The sequence below is a fragment of the Eleutherodactylus coqui genome, chromosome 8 (genome assembly GCF_035609145.1).
Source record: "Eleutherodactylus coqui strain aEleCoq1 chromosome 8, aEleCoq1.hap1, whole genome shotgun sequence".
In the NCBI taxonomy this organism is placed as follows: domain Eukaryota; kingdom Metazoa; phylum Chordata; class Amphibia; order Anura; family Eleutherodactylidae; genus Eleutherodactylus; species Eleutherodactylus coqui.
In genome coordinates this window covers 117,525,101-117,543,304 of record NC_089844.1, presented here as the reverse complement: position 1 = coordinate 117,543,304, position 18,204 = coordinate 117,525,101, and the positions used below count along the sequence as shown (strand labels likewise).

Sequence of the window (18,204 nt, the reverse complement as noted above, 5' to 3'; positions counted from 1 at the left end):
AGTTGCAGGTGGTGTATGGAGTGTGTTCAAGAAGCGAGAAGGCTCTGTTCCCAGTGTCTGCCAGCTGACAACCTCCTGTATGGCCACAATCGGAGCTAGCTCCAATTGCAGCTGTTTACTGTTTTGATGCAGCAGTCCGATACACCTTGGAGCAGGCAGCTGAGGGTGGGGGGGCCTCTAAAGCCCTATTACCTTTTCCCTGCAACACAATTGCAAGGTGCTGATAGGGTCACATGGCAGCCCAGAGCCTAGAGAAGGCTCTCAGGACTGCCATGAATTGCAGTCTATTAAGCCATATTAAGCCATGCCTGTGGCAGAGCTTAAAGGGGTTGTCTCGCGAAAGCAAGTGGGGTTAAGTACTTCTGTATGGCCATATTAATGCACTTTGTAATGTACATCGTGCATTAATTATGAGCCATACAGAAGTTATTCACTTACCTTCCCTGCGCTGGCGTCCCCGTCTCCATGGCTCCGTCTAACTTCAGCGTCTAATAGCCCGATTAGACGCGCTTGCGCAGAACGGTCTTCTGCCTTCGGGTCTGTCCGGCAGCAGCGGCGTTCTGGCTCCGCCCCCTTCTACGCGGCATCGCGTAGCTCCGCCCCGTCACGTGTGCCGATTCCAGCCAATCAGGAGGCTGGAATCGGCACACGTGACGGGGCGGAGCTACGTAGAGATGAGCGAACGTGTTCTTCCGAGCTTGATATTCGTGCGAATATTAGGGTGTTCGGGATGTTCGTTATTCGTAACGAACACCATGCGGTGTTCTGGTTATTTTCACTTCCTTCCCTCAGACGTTAGCGCGCTTTTCTGGCCAATTGAAAGACAGGGAAGGCATTACAACTTCCCCCTGTGACGTTCAAGCCCTATACCACCCCCCTGCTGTGAGTGGCTGGGAAGATCAGGTGTCACCCGAACATAAAAGTCGGCCCCTCCCGCGGTTCGCCTCAGATGCGGTGTGAGTTAGATGAGGGACAGTGCTGTTTGTACCGGAGCTGCTGTAGGGAAAGAATTGGTAGTTAGTGTAGGCTTCAAGACCCCCCAAAGGTCCTTATTAGGGCCACTGATAGCTGTGTGTTGGCTGCTGTTAGCAGTGGCAAATTTTTTTTTCTCAAAATCGCCTCTGCAGACCGTTGCACCTGGCATTAGGGACAGAAGTGCTGCATAGGCAGGGAGAGTGTTAGGAGTGAGTGTAGCCTTCAAGAACCTCAACGGTCCTTTTTAGGGCCATATTTATCCGTGTGCAGTACTGTGCTGGCTGCTGTTAGCTGTGCTGCATTTTTTTTTTGCTTCTCAAAATCGCCTCTGCAGACCATTGCACCCTCCATTGATACTGCAGGGAAAGAATTGTATAGGCAGGGCGACAACACAGTTGTTATTCATTGAATATACGCAGTGCTGCCTTTTGGTGCCAAAAAACTGAAAACAAATCTATTTGTCCAGCCTCTGTCCGTCCTAAGGGCTGTGGACACGTGTGAGCTGCGTGAACAACATTGCTAAATCAGACGCACCCAGCTACGCTTTACTGCTGGCTTCGCCATTTGCTTTCCTTAATTGGGAAAAAAATACCTGCTCTCCAAGAGTTATAATAACTCTGCTACCCTCACGTTCTGTGACACATAAGCAGGGACACAGCACAGTTATTAAACTTCTCATGTTCATTGAATATACGCAGTGCTGCCTTTTGGTGGAAAAAAACTGAAAACAAATCTATTTGTCCAGCCTCTGTCCGTCCTAAGGGCGGTGGACACGTGTGAGCTGCGTGAACAACATTGCTAAATCAGACGCACCCAGCTACGCTTTACTGCTGGCTTCGCCATTTGCTTTCCTTAATTGGGAAAAAAATACCTGCTCTCCAAGAGTTATAATAACTCTGCTACCCTCACGTTCTGTGACACATAAGCAGGGACACAGCACAGTTATTAAACTTCTCATGTTCATTGAATATACGCAGTGCTGCCTTTTGGTGGAAAAAAACTGAAAACAAATCTATTTGTCCAGCCTCTGTCCGTCCTAAGGGCGGTGGACACGTGTGAGCTGCGTGAACAACATTGCTAAATCAGACGCACCCAGCTACGCTTTACTGCTGGCTTCGCCATTTGCTTTCCTTAATTGGGAAAAAAATACCTGCTCTCCAAGAGTTATAATAACTCTGCTACCTTCACGTTCTGTGACACATTAGCAGGGACACAGCACAGTTATTAAACTTAGATAATTCATTCACTAGAGGCAGTGGGGCCTTTCGTTTTCCAAAAAGGGCAAAAATTATATTTGGCCTGCAGTCTTGCGCCAATTTATTTCCTGCCTGTGAAATCAAATCACTGGTAATACAGCATGCTGAGGGGTAGGGGTAGGCCTAGAGGACGTGGACGCGGCCGAGGACGCGGAGGGCCAAGTCAGGGTGTGGGCACAGCCCGAGCTCCTGATCCTGGTGTGTCGCAGCCGACTGCTGCGCGATTAGGAGAGAGGCACGTTTCTGGCGTCCCCACATTCATCGCCCAATTAATGGGTCCACGCGGGAGACGGTTATTAGAAAATGAGCAGTGTGAGCAGGTCCTGTCCTGGATGGCAGAAAGTGCTTCGAGCAACCTATCGTCTACCCGCAGTTCTGCGCCGTCCACTGCTGCCAATCCGAATCCTCTGTCTGCTGCTCCTCCTTCCTCCCAGCCTCCTCACTCCACTACAATAACACCTGCTCAGGAGCGGGAACACTCCCAGGAACTGTTCTCGGGCCCCTGCTTAGATTGGGCAGCAGCGGTTCCTCTCCCACCAGAGGAGTTTATCGTCACTGATGCCCAACCATTCGAAAGTTCCCGGGGTCCGGGGGAAGAGGCTGGGGACTTCCGCCAACTGTCTCAACAACTTTCTGTGGGTGAGGAGGACGATGACGATCAGACACAGTTGTCTTGCAGTGAGGTAGTAGTAAGGGCAGTAAGTCCGAGGGAGCAGTGCACAGAGGATTCGGAGGAAGAGCAGCAGGACGATGAGGTGACTGACCCCACCTGGTGTGCAACGCTTACTCAGGAGGACAGGTCTTCAGAGGGGGAGTCAAGGGCATCAGCAGGGCAGGTTGCAAGAGGCAGTGCGGTGGCCAGGGGTAGAGGCAGGGCCAGACCGAATAATCCACCAAGTGTTTCCCAAAGCGCCCCCTCGCGCCATGCCACCCTGCAGAGGCCGAGGTGCTCTAAGGTCTGGCAGTTTTTCACAGAGACGCCTGACGACCGACGAACAGTGGTGTGCAACCTTTGTTGCGCAAAGCTCAGCCGGGGAGCCAACACCAACAGCCTCACCACCACCACCATGCGCAGACATATGATGGCCAAGCACCCCACAAGGTGGGACGAAGGCCGTTCACCGCCTCCGGTTTGCACCCCTGCCTCTCCCCCTGTGCCCCAACCTGCCACTGAGATGCAACCCCCCTCTCAGGACACAGGCACTACCGCCTCATGGCCTGCACCCACACCCTCATCTCCGCTGTCCTCAGCCCCATCCAGCAGTGTAGTTCAGCGCACCGTTCAGCCGTCGCTTGCGCAAGTGTTCGAGCGCAAGCGCAAGTACGCCGCCACGCACCCGCACGCTCAAACGTTAACCGTCCACATAGCAAAATTCATCAGCCTCGAGATGCTGCCGTATAGGGTTGTGGAAACTGAGTCCTTCAAAAGTATCATGGAGGCGGCGGCCCCGCGCTACTCAGTTCCCAGTCGCCACTACTTTTCCCGATGTGCCGTCCCAGCCCTGCACGACCACGTCTCCCGCAACATTGTGCGCGCCCTCACCAACGCGGTTACTGCCATGGTCCACTTAACTACGGACACGTGGACAAGCACAGGCGGGCAGGGCCACTACATCTCCCTGACGGCACATTGGGTGAATTTAGTGGAGGCTGGGACAGAGTCAGAGCCTGGGACCGCTCACGTCCTACCCACCCCCAGAATTGCGGGCCCCAGCTCGGTGCTGGTATCTGCGGAGGTGTATGCTTCCTCCACTAAAGCACCCTCCTCCTCCTCCTCCTCCTCTGTCTCGCAATCAAGATGTGTTAGCAGCAGGTCGCCAGCAGTCGGTGTCGCGCGGTGTGGCAGCACAGCGGTGGGCAAGCGTCAGCAGGCCGTGCTGAAACTACTCAGCTTAGGCGATAAGAGGCACACGGCCCACGAACTGCTGCAGGGTCTGACACAGCAGACCGACCGCTGGCTTGCGCCGCTGAGCCTCCAACCGGGCATGGTCGTGTGTGACAACGGCCGTAACCTGGTGGCGGCTCTGCAGCTCGGCAGCCTCACGCACGTGCCATGCCTGGCCCACGTCTTTAATTTGGTGGTTCAGCGGTTTCTGAAAAGCTACCCACGCTTGTCAGACCTGCTCGTAAAGGCGCGCCGGCTCTGCGCACATTTCCGCAAGTCCCACACGGACGCTGCCACCCTGCGCACCCTGCAACATCACTTTAAGCTGCCAGTGCACCGACTGCTGTGCGACGTGCCCACACGGTGGAACTCTACGCTCCACATGTTGGCCAGGCTCTATGAACAACGTAGAGCTATAGTCGAATACCAACTCCAACATGGGCGGCGCAGTGGGAGTCAGCCTCCTCAATTCCTTTCAGAAGAGTGGGCCTGGTTGGCAGACATCTGCCATGTCCTTGGTAATTTTGAGGAGTCTACCCAGGTGGTGAGCGGCGATGCTACAATCATTAGCGTCACCATTCCTCTGCTATGCATCTTGAGAAATTCCCTGCAAACCATAAAGGCAGCTGCTTTGCGCTCGGAAACGGGGGCGGGGGAAGACAGTATGCCGCTGGATAGTCAGGGCACCCTCCTGTCTATTTCTCAGCGCGTACAGGAGGAGGAGGAGGAGCATGAGGAGGATGAGGAGGAGGGGGAAGAGACAGCTTGGGCCGCTGCTGACGGTACACCGGCTGATTGCCTGTCATCCTTTCAGCGTGTATGGCCTGAGGAGGAGGAGGAGGAGGAGGAGGAGGATCCTGAAAATGATCTTCCTAGTGACGACAGCCATGTGTTGCGTACAGGTACCCTGGCACACATGGCTGACTTCATGTTAGGATGCCTTTCTCGTGACCCTCGCGTTGCACGCATTCTGGCCACGACGGATTACTGGGTGTACACACTGCTCGATCCACGGTATAAGGAGAACCTGCCCACTCTGATTCCCGAAGAGGAAAGGGGTTCGAGAGTGTTGCTATACCACAGGACCCTTGCGGACAAGCTGATGGTAAAATTCCCAGCCGACAGCGCTAGTGGCAGAAGGCGCAGTACCGAGGGCAAGGTAGCAGGGGATGTGCGTAGATCGAGCAGCATGTACATCCCAGGCAGTGCAACAGTCTTTAAGGGCCTGGCCAGCTTTATGGCTCCCCACCAAGACTGTGTCACTGCTCCCCAGTCACGGCTGAGTCGGCGGGAGCACTGTAAAAGGATGGTGAGGGAGTACGTAGCGGATCGCACGACCATCCTTGGTGACGCCTCTGCCCCCTACAACTACTGGGTGTCGAAGCTGGACACGTGGCCTGAACTAGCGCTGTATGCCCTGGAGGTGCTTGCTTGTCCTGCGGCTAGCGTCTTGTCGGAGAGGGTGTTTAGTGCGGCTGGGGGAATCATCACCGATAAGCGTAGCCGCTTGTCAACCGACAGTGCCGACAGGCTAACACTCATCAAGATGAACAAAGGCTGGATTTCCCCAGACTTCTGTTCTCCACCAGCGGACAGCAGCGATACGTAAGCAATACGTAGGCTGCACCCGCGGATGGAAGCTACGTTCTCTCTCACCATCCAAAACGGGGACATTTCTGCTTCATCAATCTGTGTCTAATATTCCTCCTCCTCCTCCTGCTCCTCCTCCTGAAACCTCACGTAATCACGCTGAACGGGCAATTTTTCTTAGGGCCACAAGGCTCACTCAAATAATTTTTCTGAACAATTTTTATAAGTTTCAATGCGCTTAAAAGCGTTGGAACTTTAACTTGAACCAATTTTTCGTTACACTGGGCTGCCTCCAGGCCTAGTTACCACTTAAGCCACATTAACCAAAGCGATTCACCTGCCATCTTGGTTGGGCATGGCCAATTTTTACTGAGGTACATTAGTACTGTTGGTACACCAATTTTTTGGGGCCCTCACCTACAGTGTAATCATAGTAATTTCTATGTTCTTCACCTGCACTCATGGTACAGAAAGGTGTGTGGGGTTGGCCTACAGTTTAGCTACATAAATGTAACTTGTGCCTTGGCTATACTAAGGCTACTGAAATGGAACGAAGACTGCGCTCCCGCTATACTGCTGCTTCAGAATTGTTAATGGGGCCTGTCCTGAGTGCTACTATTGCTTACATGGAACGAAGACTGCGCTCCCGCTATACTGCTGCTTCAGAATTGTTAATGGGGCCTGTCCTGAGTGCTACTATTGCTTACATGGAACGAAGACTGCGCTCCCGCTATACTGCTGCTTCAGAATTGTTAATGGGGCCTGTCTTTAGTGCTACTATTGCTGACATGGAACGGACACGTGGAGAGGACACGTAGTGCCTCAAAAACATCCCCCTCCTCCTCCAACAGGGAAAACATTGTTGGCAAATGCCTTTGCATTGGTTCGTCTGGTGGCAGTCCAAGAATTTCACCTTTACCGACACAACAAGAGAGCCCCCACACCATCCCCCCGCCACGGCCCACTTAATCCTGGCCACATTCCGAAAACCAACAAAATACAACCGTGCTACTAGGTCTGCAGTCACCACCACATTACCACCAACGCGGTTACTGTTAAGGTGCATATTACCAGTCTGACTGGGGCATGCAGACACCTTGACAGAATGAATAGTGTGTGGCACATAGCTTCCCCATTGCTATGCCCACGTGTGCAGCTCCTGATGGCGGTGGCACAGGATTCTATTTCTCATTGCTTCTGTACAGCATTGTGGGCTATCGCCCCGCCCCTATTAAAGAGGGTCGCTGCCTAGCCGTGCCAACCCTCTGCAGTGTGTGCCTGCGGTTCCTCCTCATGGCAGACGCACTTCTAAATAGACATGAGTGTGGCGTGGCATGAGGGCAGCTGAAGGCTGCGCAGGGACACTTTGGTGTGCGCTGTGGGGGGGAGGGGGGGCGGTTGGGCAGCATGTAACCCAGGAGAAGTGGCAGTGGAGTGTCATCCAGGCAGTGATTGTGCTTTGTTGTAGCTAGTGTGGTGCTTAGCAAAGGTATGCCATGCTAATGAGGGCTTTTCAGAAGTAAAAGTTGTTGGGAGGGGGGGGGGGCCCACTCTTGCCGGTATTGTGGCTTAATAGTGGGACCTGTGAACTTGAGATGCAGCCCAACATGTAGCCCCTCGCCTGCCCTATCCGTTTCTGTGTCATTCCCATCACTTTGTTGAATTGCCCAGATTTTCACACATGAAAACCTTAGCGAGCATCGGCGAAATACAAAAATGCTCTGGTCGCCCATTGACTTCAATGGGGTTCGTTGTTCGAAACGAACCCTCGAGCATCCCGGGAAGTTCGTTCCGAATAACGAACACCCGAACATTTTGGTGTTCGCTCATCTCTAGAGCTACGCGATGACGCGTAGAAGGGGGCGGAGCCAGAACGCCGCTGCTGCCGGACAGACCCGAAGGTAGAAGACCCTTCTGCGCAAGCGCGTCTAATCGGGCGATTAGACGCTGAAGTTAGACAGAGCCATGGAGACGGGGACGCCAGCGCAGGGAAGGTAAGTGAATAACTTCTGTATGGCTCATATTTAATGCACGATGTATATTACAAAGTGCATTAATATGGCCATACAGAAGTGCTTAACCCCACTTGCTGCTGCGAGACAACCCCTTTAATAGATTAACACTGATATGCACAATAGACAGTACTGCATTATATTGTAGAAGCAAACAAACAATCACAAGTTCAGGCACCCTACAGGAACTAGAAAAAAAAGTTAAAATAAATTGAATCAAATTTGGAAAGAATATTTAATGAAGTTATTTTTTTATTAAACTTTCCAAAAATATCCTTTTCCCATTTCTCAGATAAGACATAAATAAACGATTAGCATAATAATTATTGTCATGTCTATAAAAGTCCAAACTATTAAAATATATCATTTATCCTACATGGTGAATGTTATAACAACAAAAAAAATGTGTTTCTTGGTCAACCCCTCTTCTTAAAAAAATAAAATAAAAAAAAAGAAGAAGTGATCAAAAAGTCATATGTACCCCAAAATGGTACTAAAAAAAAATACAGGTTGCCCCGTAAAAAAGAAGTTCTCAAACAGCTTCATCGATGGAAACAAGGTAGGACATGGCAAGAGAAAACAATTTTTAAAAAAAGGAAGGTTCTTTTAAGCCCTTCCCCGAAAATCCCTGCGAGGATTGCCTTCATTCCATTGCCAGTCCCATTGAAAGCAATAGGAGAAGATTACAGCTGTGACAGCTGCGGCAGGGAATTCTTTCATCCTCATGGGTAGTCCCCTCATCACTGAATACTGACAGTGCTGTCACAGTGTTCGGTTATGAGGGGACCTTCATGGAGCAGATGCGCTTCTCCAAGCACAGCTGCTCCCATGAATGGGCAAAGTTTCATTCGCTCTGCATATAAAACTTTGCCTGTACACGCATTATTAGTAGAGATGAGCGAACCTACTCGCCCGAGTGCCGCGATTTTCGAGTACTTCAATACTCGGGCGAAAAGATTCGGGGGGCGCCGTGGGTGAGTGGGGGGTTGCAGCTCTGCCATGCCTCCCCCGCCCCCCGAATCTTTTCACCCAAGTACGGAAGTACTCGAAAATCGCGGTGCTCGATCGAGTAATTACTCGAAACAAGTATATTTGCTCATCTCTAGTTATTAGCTTATGTGAGCACCACATTTTTTTTTGCGCATATAGGCGGGCAAAAAACCACGCTCGTCTGACCTTGGCCTAACTAATGTCAGCTGTAACATTAGTTATAATGAAGTGTCCTGGAAGTGGATACTGACCAGTGCCAATAACCAGTTATCTGAGCTACCTCAATGAACTGCACTCGGTTACTGCAGGAAAATATATTATTCCCAATCCAGCTTTAGACATAAATGGAAGAAAAAAAAAGCATAGTTTATATTCATTTTTTCTTTAAACTAGCTCACTGTGATGCGAGTCTGGAGCATCTTTTTATGAACTTTACATTATGGCAATCCTCTTTTATTCCTCCTGAAAATGCCCAAACAGATTGACAATTGGGTGTTATCATTCCCTCTGTCATTGGGGCATGTCCCTGAACACTAACACTGTTCCATCGGTGACTATACAGGAACACACACTATTGACAAGGTGAATGGGAACAAACAATTGTCAATTTATTCATACATTTCCATTAGGAATAATAGAGGAATTGCATAACACAACATGCTAGATCTTCTAGCATTATCATTTCATGGATTATTCAAATATTTACTTAAACAAGACTTCAGGTAAATATGAATGAGCCCTTATAGCTAATATTTAATAAACTCTGCTTTAATGTGTTTATTACTTATATCAATTTAGTTGTTACTAATAAGTGCACTAATGTTGTAGATGTCAAAAAAAAGTATATTGTAAAGAAACACAGCCTAATGTAAATCACATATATGATACAATCCTTACCCCCTGTGCTTTGCCACGGGCACAATGGTCCGGATGGGTTGCACAACACCTCCTTCCTCTCCACTAGAATAATTAACCAGGGCCTTTTCCAGCAAAGGGATCAGAGTAGAATAAGCTAAATTCTTCTCCACTATCTCAGCTCCTAGGAACACCGGCTGTTTACTCATACTGACAGTGTAGGAGGACACTTTCGTCAACTCTCTAGGTCAAGAGAAAACATAAAATACCCAACAGCTGAGAACTTTTCAGCTGCTCCTTAAAATCCAGCCCAATTTCTGGAGACGCCTCCCCTCCCAGACACTCCTCTCACCCTGGTTGGGTGAACTTTTCTGAAGTTACTTTTTAATCCTAGTTTGTATGAACTGAATTGTATCACTGCACTCCGCTGTGGGAGAAAGTACATTACAGGGGAAAAGTTCTATGTTGCAGTGTAACTAATTTACATACATACACATTCTCCCATGCTATGTGATATATTTTAAAAATCACAACAATTCATTGAGCTATATATATATATATATATACAACTACATACATAGGCTAAACTGGATGGACATATGTCTTTTTTCAGCCATAAGCCTAATGTCCACGGGCGGATCTGATTTGCGGGTCTGGAAATAAAATCGCAGCATTCTGCATTTCACTGCGGGTGCCGCACAAACGGCTTCCATTGCAGTTAATGGAAGCCATCTGATCCGTGGCCTGATTTCGCGGGAAAGCAGGGGTTTTAAAAAAACAAAATCCACTGCGCATGTGTGTCGGTGTGCCGGACGGCGCTTCCGCACACATCCGCAGTGAAGAAGAGAGAAGACCCGCAGAAGACCTGCATGGGTAAGTAGAAGTTTTACAATGTCTTCTGCCGCAGGCAGGGTCGGATTCCGCATGCGAAATCGGATCCTCCCGTGGACATGAGGCCTTACCTGCTATGTTACTAGGTTAGTTCCAATGTGAATTTAACAAATGTCACGAAGGCACACAACTGCTCAATTCACTTCAATGACAGTACCGGAGATTACCAAATTCAAGCGCTTTGCCAATTTCCGGCACTGTCATTGTAGTGAATGAAGCAATGGTGCATCTGCGCAACCACGTTCCATTCACTCGGGGACTGACTGGACACCCATTTTCGGGATTGGTCCCTGCGGTCAGACCCCAACCAATCATAAACTTGGCCCCTATGCTGTGGATAAGGAATAACTTTATAACTTGGCACAACCCCTTTAAGTAGTCATACAGTCTTTTTGCACAGCTCTTAGCTGTGTGTATAAACCCTCTGAGCAGTGCTACCCAGGAATGTGGGCAGTGATCCAAGATGACATGCTTCACCATTGTGATCCTCTTGTATGTACTATAGCAGTACCAAAAGTGGCAAGTAAGGGGCTATTGGGCAGGTGGTCTGAGGAAATCTCCAGCACAGAGGGGGTTTCTGTTTTTAATTAATCAGCTAAAACTTGGGTGGGTATGGCTGCAGAAAAGAAATGCTCCTCTGTTGCTGGTTTCTGGGTCCATTCTGGTCCATTGGAGACCAAGCATTGGTCGAGTGTGGAACTCCTTCTGCTACCTGGAATGACCAGGAGTCTGACAAAGGTGGACGGCCTTAGGACCCCCTCAAACAGGCGCTCTTTACCGCGACTAGAGCAGTGTTTTCAACTGGACCGCTCACACAGGCGTGATTGGTTCATCGAGAGCAAGCTCTGATTGGCTGAGCCAGCGCTCGAGAACCAATCAGAGCGATCTCTTCCTGGAGGCGGGGTTCTCGATCCCCAATACTGTAGCAAGAAATGTTCTGTCGGCGCTGACAACTGCACGAAAGCCTGCAGGAATGCCAGAGAGCAGGTGAGTACTGCGGGTTTTTTTTCAGATTCCTCGGCTGCATTTTCAGTTGTGCCAAAAATGCAGCCAAAACGCTGGTAAAATGCGTGCCAGCGCTGCTGAAACCGCAGCATTGAAAGTGAGAGAGGCCTTAGACTGGCGCCCCCCCAGGATGGGTATGAGGTGATGGACTTTATGTTATGTGTTTGAGGCACTAGGCCTGTAAGACAGAGAGTCTAGATTATTTAGCAGCCAGGGACTTGTATCTGTTGGTGTGCACTGTGACATATAACACCAGAGTGAAGATTATGTTATGATCTCTGTTGATATACCACAATAAAGGATGACGATCCAAGAAGCTAACAAGTTGTCGCAGTATCTATGGCCTGTGAGATGCTTTTGACTAGATTTCTCCTATTAAATATATACTAAGCAACATAATAAAATATTGTGACAGTGACCAGCACTATCAGCTATTCTAATGGGCACTTGACAATGAAAGCAAATAACTATTTTGTAAGAACAAGTTGAACAATTTATTACACATTTTGTAAGTTTTCAGTTTGTCACTCATACATGTTTAAAGCAATGAAACAGTGTCATCTAGTGGTCAAAAGTGGTAATATGGCCGTGTCTACTCAAAAATAACTCTCCTATCATATCAAATAATTTCTGGTGACTAGTGGTGGTAAAAACAACTACAGCAATCATTGAGCTAAAATGCCATAATATCCACATGGAATAAGCTGGCCTCCTGAAATGGAACCTGTCACCTCCCTGCAGCACCATAAACTAAGTTACTCTTTTCAGATTGCCATGCTCTCATCAGCTCTAGGTACTCCTTAGGCCGGCTGCACACGGCCATATTTGCATTGCAGAATCCGGAGCGGTCGTCCGCAGCGAATACCGTCTGAAGTATGCTATGGAAAAGCATTTTTTTTTCTGCACGAGTGGAAATCAATTGATCAATTGTGATTGGATGGAAAAATTGCAGCACGCTCTATTTTAGTGCGGTCAATGGAAGCCGTCTGACCGGCGGCCTGTCTACCAATTAACATTGCAGACAGGTTGCAGATTCCATATCATCGTCTAGCAACAGCGCTGGAAGATCTGTACTGTGCATGTCCGATGATGAACCATTCAGACCATATGCAGCACAGACAATGAAGTCAACTGACACTATGCAGGTTTACCGGCCAGACACAGGGTTGGATTCCGCTGATAGAGCCCGCATCCGGAATCCGACCTGGTCGTGTGCAGCCGACCTTACATATTAATTTGTGAGGGTTGATTTATGTTAAAACACACAATTTTGGAAAATATTTGTGTGTAAGACTAACTTATCTCATTGTCTTTACAGAAACAGTCCTAAGAACCTAAATTCTTAAGAAATCATGTCTACTTCGCTATTAAATAGGTTATTCAGTGAAACCTTAGATAATGGGCAACGACGGGGGACAGATGCCAGAACTGCACTTCTGAGTAATGACTCTTCTTTCTCTACCCCCTTGAGGAATAATTGAGTATTGTTGCTGAATTTCTAGTTAGTGAAAAGTGAGAGTACCAAAAGCGTCATTCAGTCATTTTGGCATGTTAGCGTGGGAAGCTGGCTCGCCGGCAGTTCATATTCAGTCTATTCAACTGCAGATGGAACATTCTCCTTTTTCCAGCTGGCTGCTTCTCTAATCGATTTTGATGTAGATGTGACCCAGACCAGCTCTCCCACCACTGTCCTGAGCTGCCGTTACACTGCTCAACATGCACTGAAAAGAGAACATAGCGCTTAGGGTGTGAATAAATGGTAAGTTCCAAAATTCAAATATGTCTACAGAGAAATATTAGCATAGTTTGATTAAAGGGGTATACTCCTCTTCTAAAGTAATCGCATATCACCAGGAATTGACATTACTTTATGATCAATGGCTGCCCAACCTCTATGACCCCACTGATCCTGAGAATGAAGAAGCTGCAGCAGTGATTTAATGCGGTGTCTCCTTCACTGGTTTTTCTTGTACAATGGCACCTCAGGAAATGCCCCATAGCTTTAGTCAAGTGAATGAGGCTGTACTGCAGTTCCCTGCACAGGCGAGAGCTAGGTGTGCCGCTGCACAGGCATTCGGCAAAGCACCGCGATTTCAATCGCGGCACTTTGCCGCGATTTTATTTTCGCTTTTGGCCGCAGCTCCCTGTGGCCAACAGCTGGGTTCTGAAAAATAGAACAGACTCCGCTTTCAAGCGCCACGATCAAGCTGCTGTCTGAGAGGCTCCATTGAAAACAATGGGAGTGTTATACCACGATTAGCGCGGTGCCGAACACATCGGGTTAATCGCAGAAAAAAGAACCTATGTGAGGGAGGCCTAACACCAGTGCAGCGGCCCCTTTATGCTCAGAGCTCAAACCAGACGATCAAAGACTCATTTCTCCTGGTTTCTGCACTTTCCTCCGTAGAAAAGACAGTGCTCTAGAGCAGGGGTTCTCAGCCTTTTTCAGTCCAGCGCCCCCTTTAAGTATTGGGATGGTGGCCAGCGCTCCCAAAGCCTTACTAGTTTACACCCAGTCAAAGTTTACCTTGTTTACAAAGTTAAAAGTACAAATAAAATACCGCATAATTTGGGGGGAAAGTTTAATAGTGGTTAACAGATTAGCATTAATTGTGAAAACATGTCTCTAAAATTTACCAAAAAAATATTTTAGTCAGCTAAGTTTAAGCTGCTAAAATGTAGGTGCTAAATGCAGCGTCCCATAGGGAGACCCCGAACACCTGACATACGTGGAGAGCTAGGAGGGAAGAGTGCTGGCTTGTCACGGCGGCACTTACCATGCTCCTTCCCGGAGGGAAAATACACAGCCAAGGGCAGCGTATCACTGCAGGCCATCTAGGATACCCCTAGGATAGGGAATGCCCACTAAACAGAGAACAGGGGTTGTAGTTGTCACACGTGACGCCACCGTTTCTACACATTGAGAGCAGATTTTCCAAATAGCTCGCCTACAGTGCTACGGCTGTCAAACTTTGACTTTGTTTGAATGCATTTTTGCAAGGTGATCACTCGAAGGCTTCATAGCTTCATTCGAGAATGCCTTTTCACAAATGAAGCATAAGGGAAGTGTCCGTTTGTAGGAGGAGGGATGAATCCGTACTTCAAGTATTCATTTCTTCTTCTCAGCCATTTTTATAAATGCACTGCTTATGTCGCGCTGTCATATAATAATGTATGACTTTTATAACTCCATGACTCCGCTACAGATCAATCACACTGGATAACCTAAACAACCACCTAACCTGTAGTATTCCATAATGCCGCCAATGGGCTGGAACTTTCAATTGTGTGGGTCTATGGGAGTTGTAGTTTAGATCAGTGTTCTGAAAAGACACTTGGCGTCCACTAAGACTACAACTCCCAGAGACCCACACAAGTGAAAGTTTGAAGCGGTTCCAGCAAATCAGTAGCATTATGAAATACAGTGGGTTAGGTTGTGCTGTAGGTTATCCAGTCTTACGAAGTGTGATTGATTTGTAGTGGAGTCATGGAGTTATAAGGCCTCATGTCCACGGGCAAAAGAAGAATTAAAATCCGCAGCGGATTTTAACTCTTCTCCTGCATGCGGATCCGCATCCCATGGGGTGCATTGACCACCCGCGGGTAGATAAATACACGCGGATGGTCAATAAAAGTGATTTTTTTTTAAATGGAGCATGAAAAAATCTGGACCATGCTCTATTTTCGTGCAGGTCTCCCGCGGGGACGGCTCCTGCAGGCTTCTATTGAAGCCTATGGAAGCCGTCCGAATCCGCGGGAGACAAAATTCGGAATTTACTCACCGACGTGCCCTGCACATCCGCCAGGCCGAAGAAAGAAGATCCGACCCGCGACGCAGAGAAGATGACGCCGTGGTGAAGGGAAGATCCGGAGCGGGCGAGAGGTAAGTTAATTCTTATTTTCAGCGCTCATGTCCACGGGGCACGAGGGACCCGCTACGGATTCTCCATGGAGAATCCCGAGCGGGCCTGATTTTCCCCGTGGACATGAGGCCTAAATGTCAACTATATATATATAAATGAATGTCTGTCTGTCTGTTTGTCCTTTATGCATTACTACACCATTCATCCCATCGCCATGAAACTTTGGGAAGTTGTTGAGTGCACTCCTGGGAAGGTTTCTGGCATAGTACATCTATCCAACGATAGGTGGCGCGCACGTCGCACCAAAAATTCTGGAATAGGCGAAGTTCTGCAAACATGTAAACTTATCATATGGGACAAATGTACAATGGCTCTCACATGGACAGCTGTATGTAGCCAGCTCACGCCTCGGAATAGCTTCTGATTCATTCGCGTACGCACCAGACAGAAAAACAACAAATACCGCGGATCCACAAGCACTCGGATAAATAAAGAGAATTAAAACGACACTTTGAAATGTTTTCCATATGAAAATGAATAAGTTTCAATAAAAATGACACAATGTAAATTCCTTATCATAACCAGTTTCCTTGAATTTCCTTTCTTCAGATATCGCAGCAACGCGCGATGGGTATACTATATATTATAAGCTGAGGTAAGATGTAAGCTGCGCTGCAATTGGTTGTCATATATTATACCGCTGAGGTAACATGAAAGCTGTGATGTGATTGGTTGTTATATATTATACTGCTGAGGTAACATGAAAGCTGCGCTGTGATTGGTTGCTATTCATTATACTGCTGAGGTAACATGAAAGCTGTGCTGTGATTGGTTGTTATATATTATACCGCTGAGGTAACATGAAAGCTGCGCTGTGATTGGTTGTTATTTCTTATACCGCTGAGGTAACATGAAAGCTGCACTGTGATTGGTTGTTATTTCTAACACAGCTGAGGTAACATGAAAGCTGCACTGTGATTGGTTATTATTTCTAACACAGCTGAGGTAACATGAAAGCTGTGCTGTGATTGGTTGCTATTTCTTATACTGCTAAGTTAACATGAAAGCTGCGCTGTGATTGGTTGTTACTTTCTAAACTGCTGAGGTAACATGAAAGCTGTGCTGTGATTGGTTGCTATTTCTTATACTGCTAAGTTAACATGAAAGCTGCGCTGTGATTGGTTGTTACTTTCTAAACTGCTGAGGTAGCATGAAAGCTGTGCTGTGATTGGTTGTTATATATTATACTGCTGAGGTAACATGAAAGCTGCGCTGTGATTGGTTGTTATATATTTTACTGCTGAGGTAACATGAAAGCTGCGCCGTGATTTTTTGCCATTTCTTATACTGCTGAGGTAACATGAAAGCTGCGCTGTGATTGGTTGCTATTACTTATGATGCTTAAGTCACATGAAAGCTGCGCTGTGATTGGTTGCTATTTCTTATACTGCTGAGGTAACATGAAAGCTACACAGTGATTGGTTGCTATTTCTTATACCGCTGAGGTGACATGAAAGCTGCACTGTGATTGGTTGGTATTTCTTATACTGCTGAGGTAAAATGAAAGCTGTGCTGTGATTGGTTGCTATTTCTTATACTGCTGAGGAAAAATGAAAGCTGCGCTGTGATTGGTTGCTATTTCTTAGGGTGCATTAACACGACCGTATATCAGCTGGGTTTTCACGCCCAGCCGATATACGGCGTCTCTCTCTGCAGGGGGAAGAGGCTGGAAGAGTCGGGAGCAGTGCTCTGAGCTCCCGCCCCCTCTCTGCCTCCTCTCCACCCCTCTGCACTATTTGCAATGAGAGGAGGCAAATGGGGGCGGGGCTAAGTTCTGGGAATTAGCTCCACCCCCGTCCCACCTCTCCTCATTGAAAATAGTGCAGGGGGTGGAGAGGAGGCAGAGAGGGGACGGGAGCTCAGAGCACTGCTCCCGTCTCTTACAGCCCCCTCCCCCTGCAGAGAGAGACGCCGTATATCGGCTGGGCGTGAAAACCCAGCCGATATATGGCTGTGTGAATGCACCCATATACTGCTGGGGTAAAATGAAAGCTGAGCTGTGATTGGTTGCTATTCCTTATACTGCTGAGGGAACATAAAAGCTGTGCTGTGATTGGTTGCTATTTCTTATACTGCTGAGGTAAAATGAAAGCTGCGCTGTGATTGGTTGTTATTTCTTATACCGCTGAGGTAAAATGAAAGCTGTGCTGTGATTGGTTGTTATTTCTTATACCGCTGAGGTAAAATGAAAGCTGTGCTGTGATTGGTTGCTATTTCTTATACTGCTGAGGGAACATAAAAGCTGTGCTGTGATTGGTTGCTATTTCTTATACTGCTGAGGTAAAATGAAAGCTGCGCTGTGATTGGTTGTTATTTCTTATACCGCTGAGGTAAAATGAAAGCTGTGCTGTGATTGGTTGCTATTTCTTATACTGCTGAGGGAACATAAAAGCTGTGCTGTGATTAGTTGCTATTTCTTATACTGCTGAGGTAAAATGAAAGCTGCGCTGTGATTGGTTGCTATTTCTTATACCGCTGAGGTAACATGAAAGTTGCAATGTGATTGGTTGCTATTTCGTATACTGCTGAGGTATACTGAAAGCTGTGCTGTGTTTGGTTTCTATTCCTTATACTGCTGAGGTAACATGAAAGCTGCGCTGTGATTGATTGTTATTTCCTATACTGCTGAGGTAACATGAAAGCTGTTCTGTGATTGGTTGCTATATTTTATACCTCTGAGATAAAATGAAAGCTGCGCTGTGATTGGTTGCTATTTCTTATATTGCTGAGGCAGAATAAAAGCTGCGCTGTGATTGGTTGCTGTTTCTTATACTGCTGAGGTAACATGAAAACTGCGCTGTGATTGGTTGTTATATATTATA

General features: G+C 47.6%; 1 protein-coding gene across 1 annotated transcript in view; it reads right to left on the bottom strand.

Annotated features, from left to right (window-relative positions):
• CRYM (crystallin mu) overlaps window positions 1-9,870 on the bottom strand; it is a 45,655-nt gene extending 35,785 nt beyond the window's left edge. Inside the window, exon 1 of the mRNA XM_066576289.1 lies at window positions 9,606-9,870. Coding sequence (XP_066432386.1) covers window positions 9,606-9,772 — 167 coding nt within the window. The 5' untranslated portion in view covers window positions 9,773-9,870. The remainder of the gene's footprint in view (window positions 1-9,605) is intronic.
• Window positions 9,871-18,204: the final 8,334 nt, after the last annotated feature.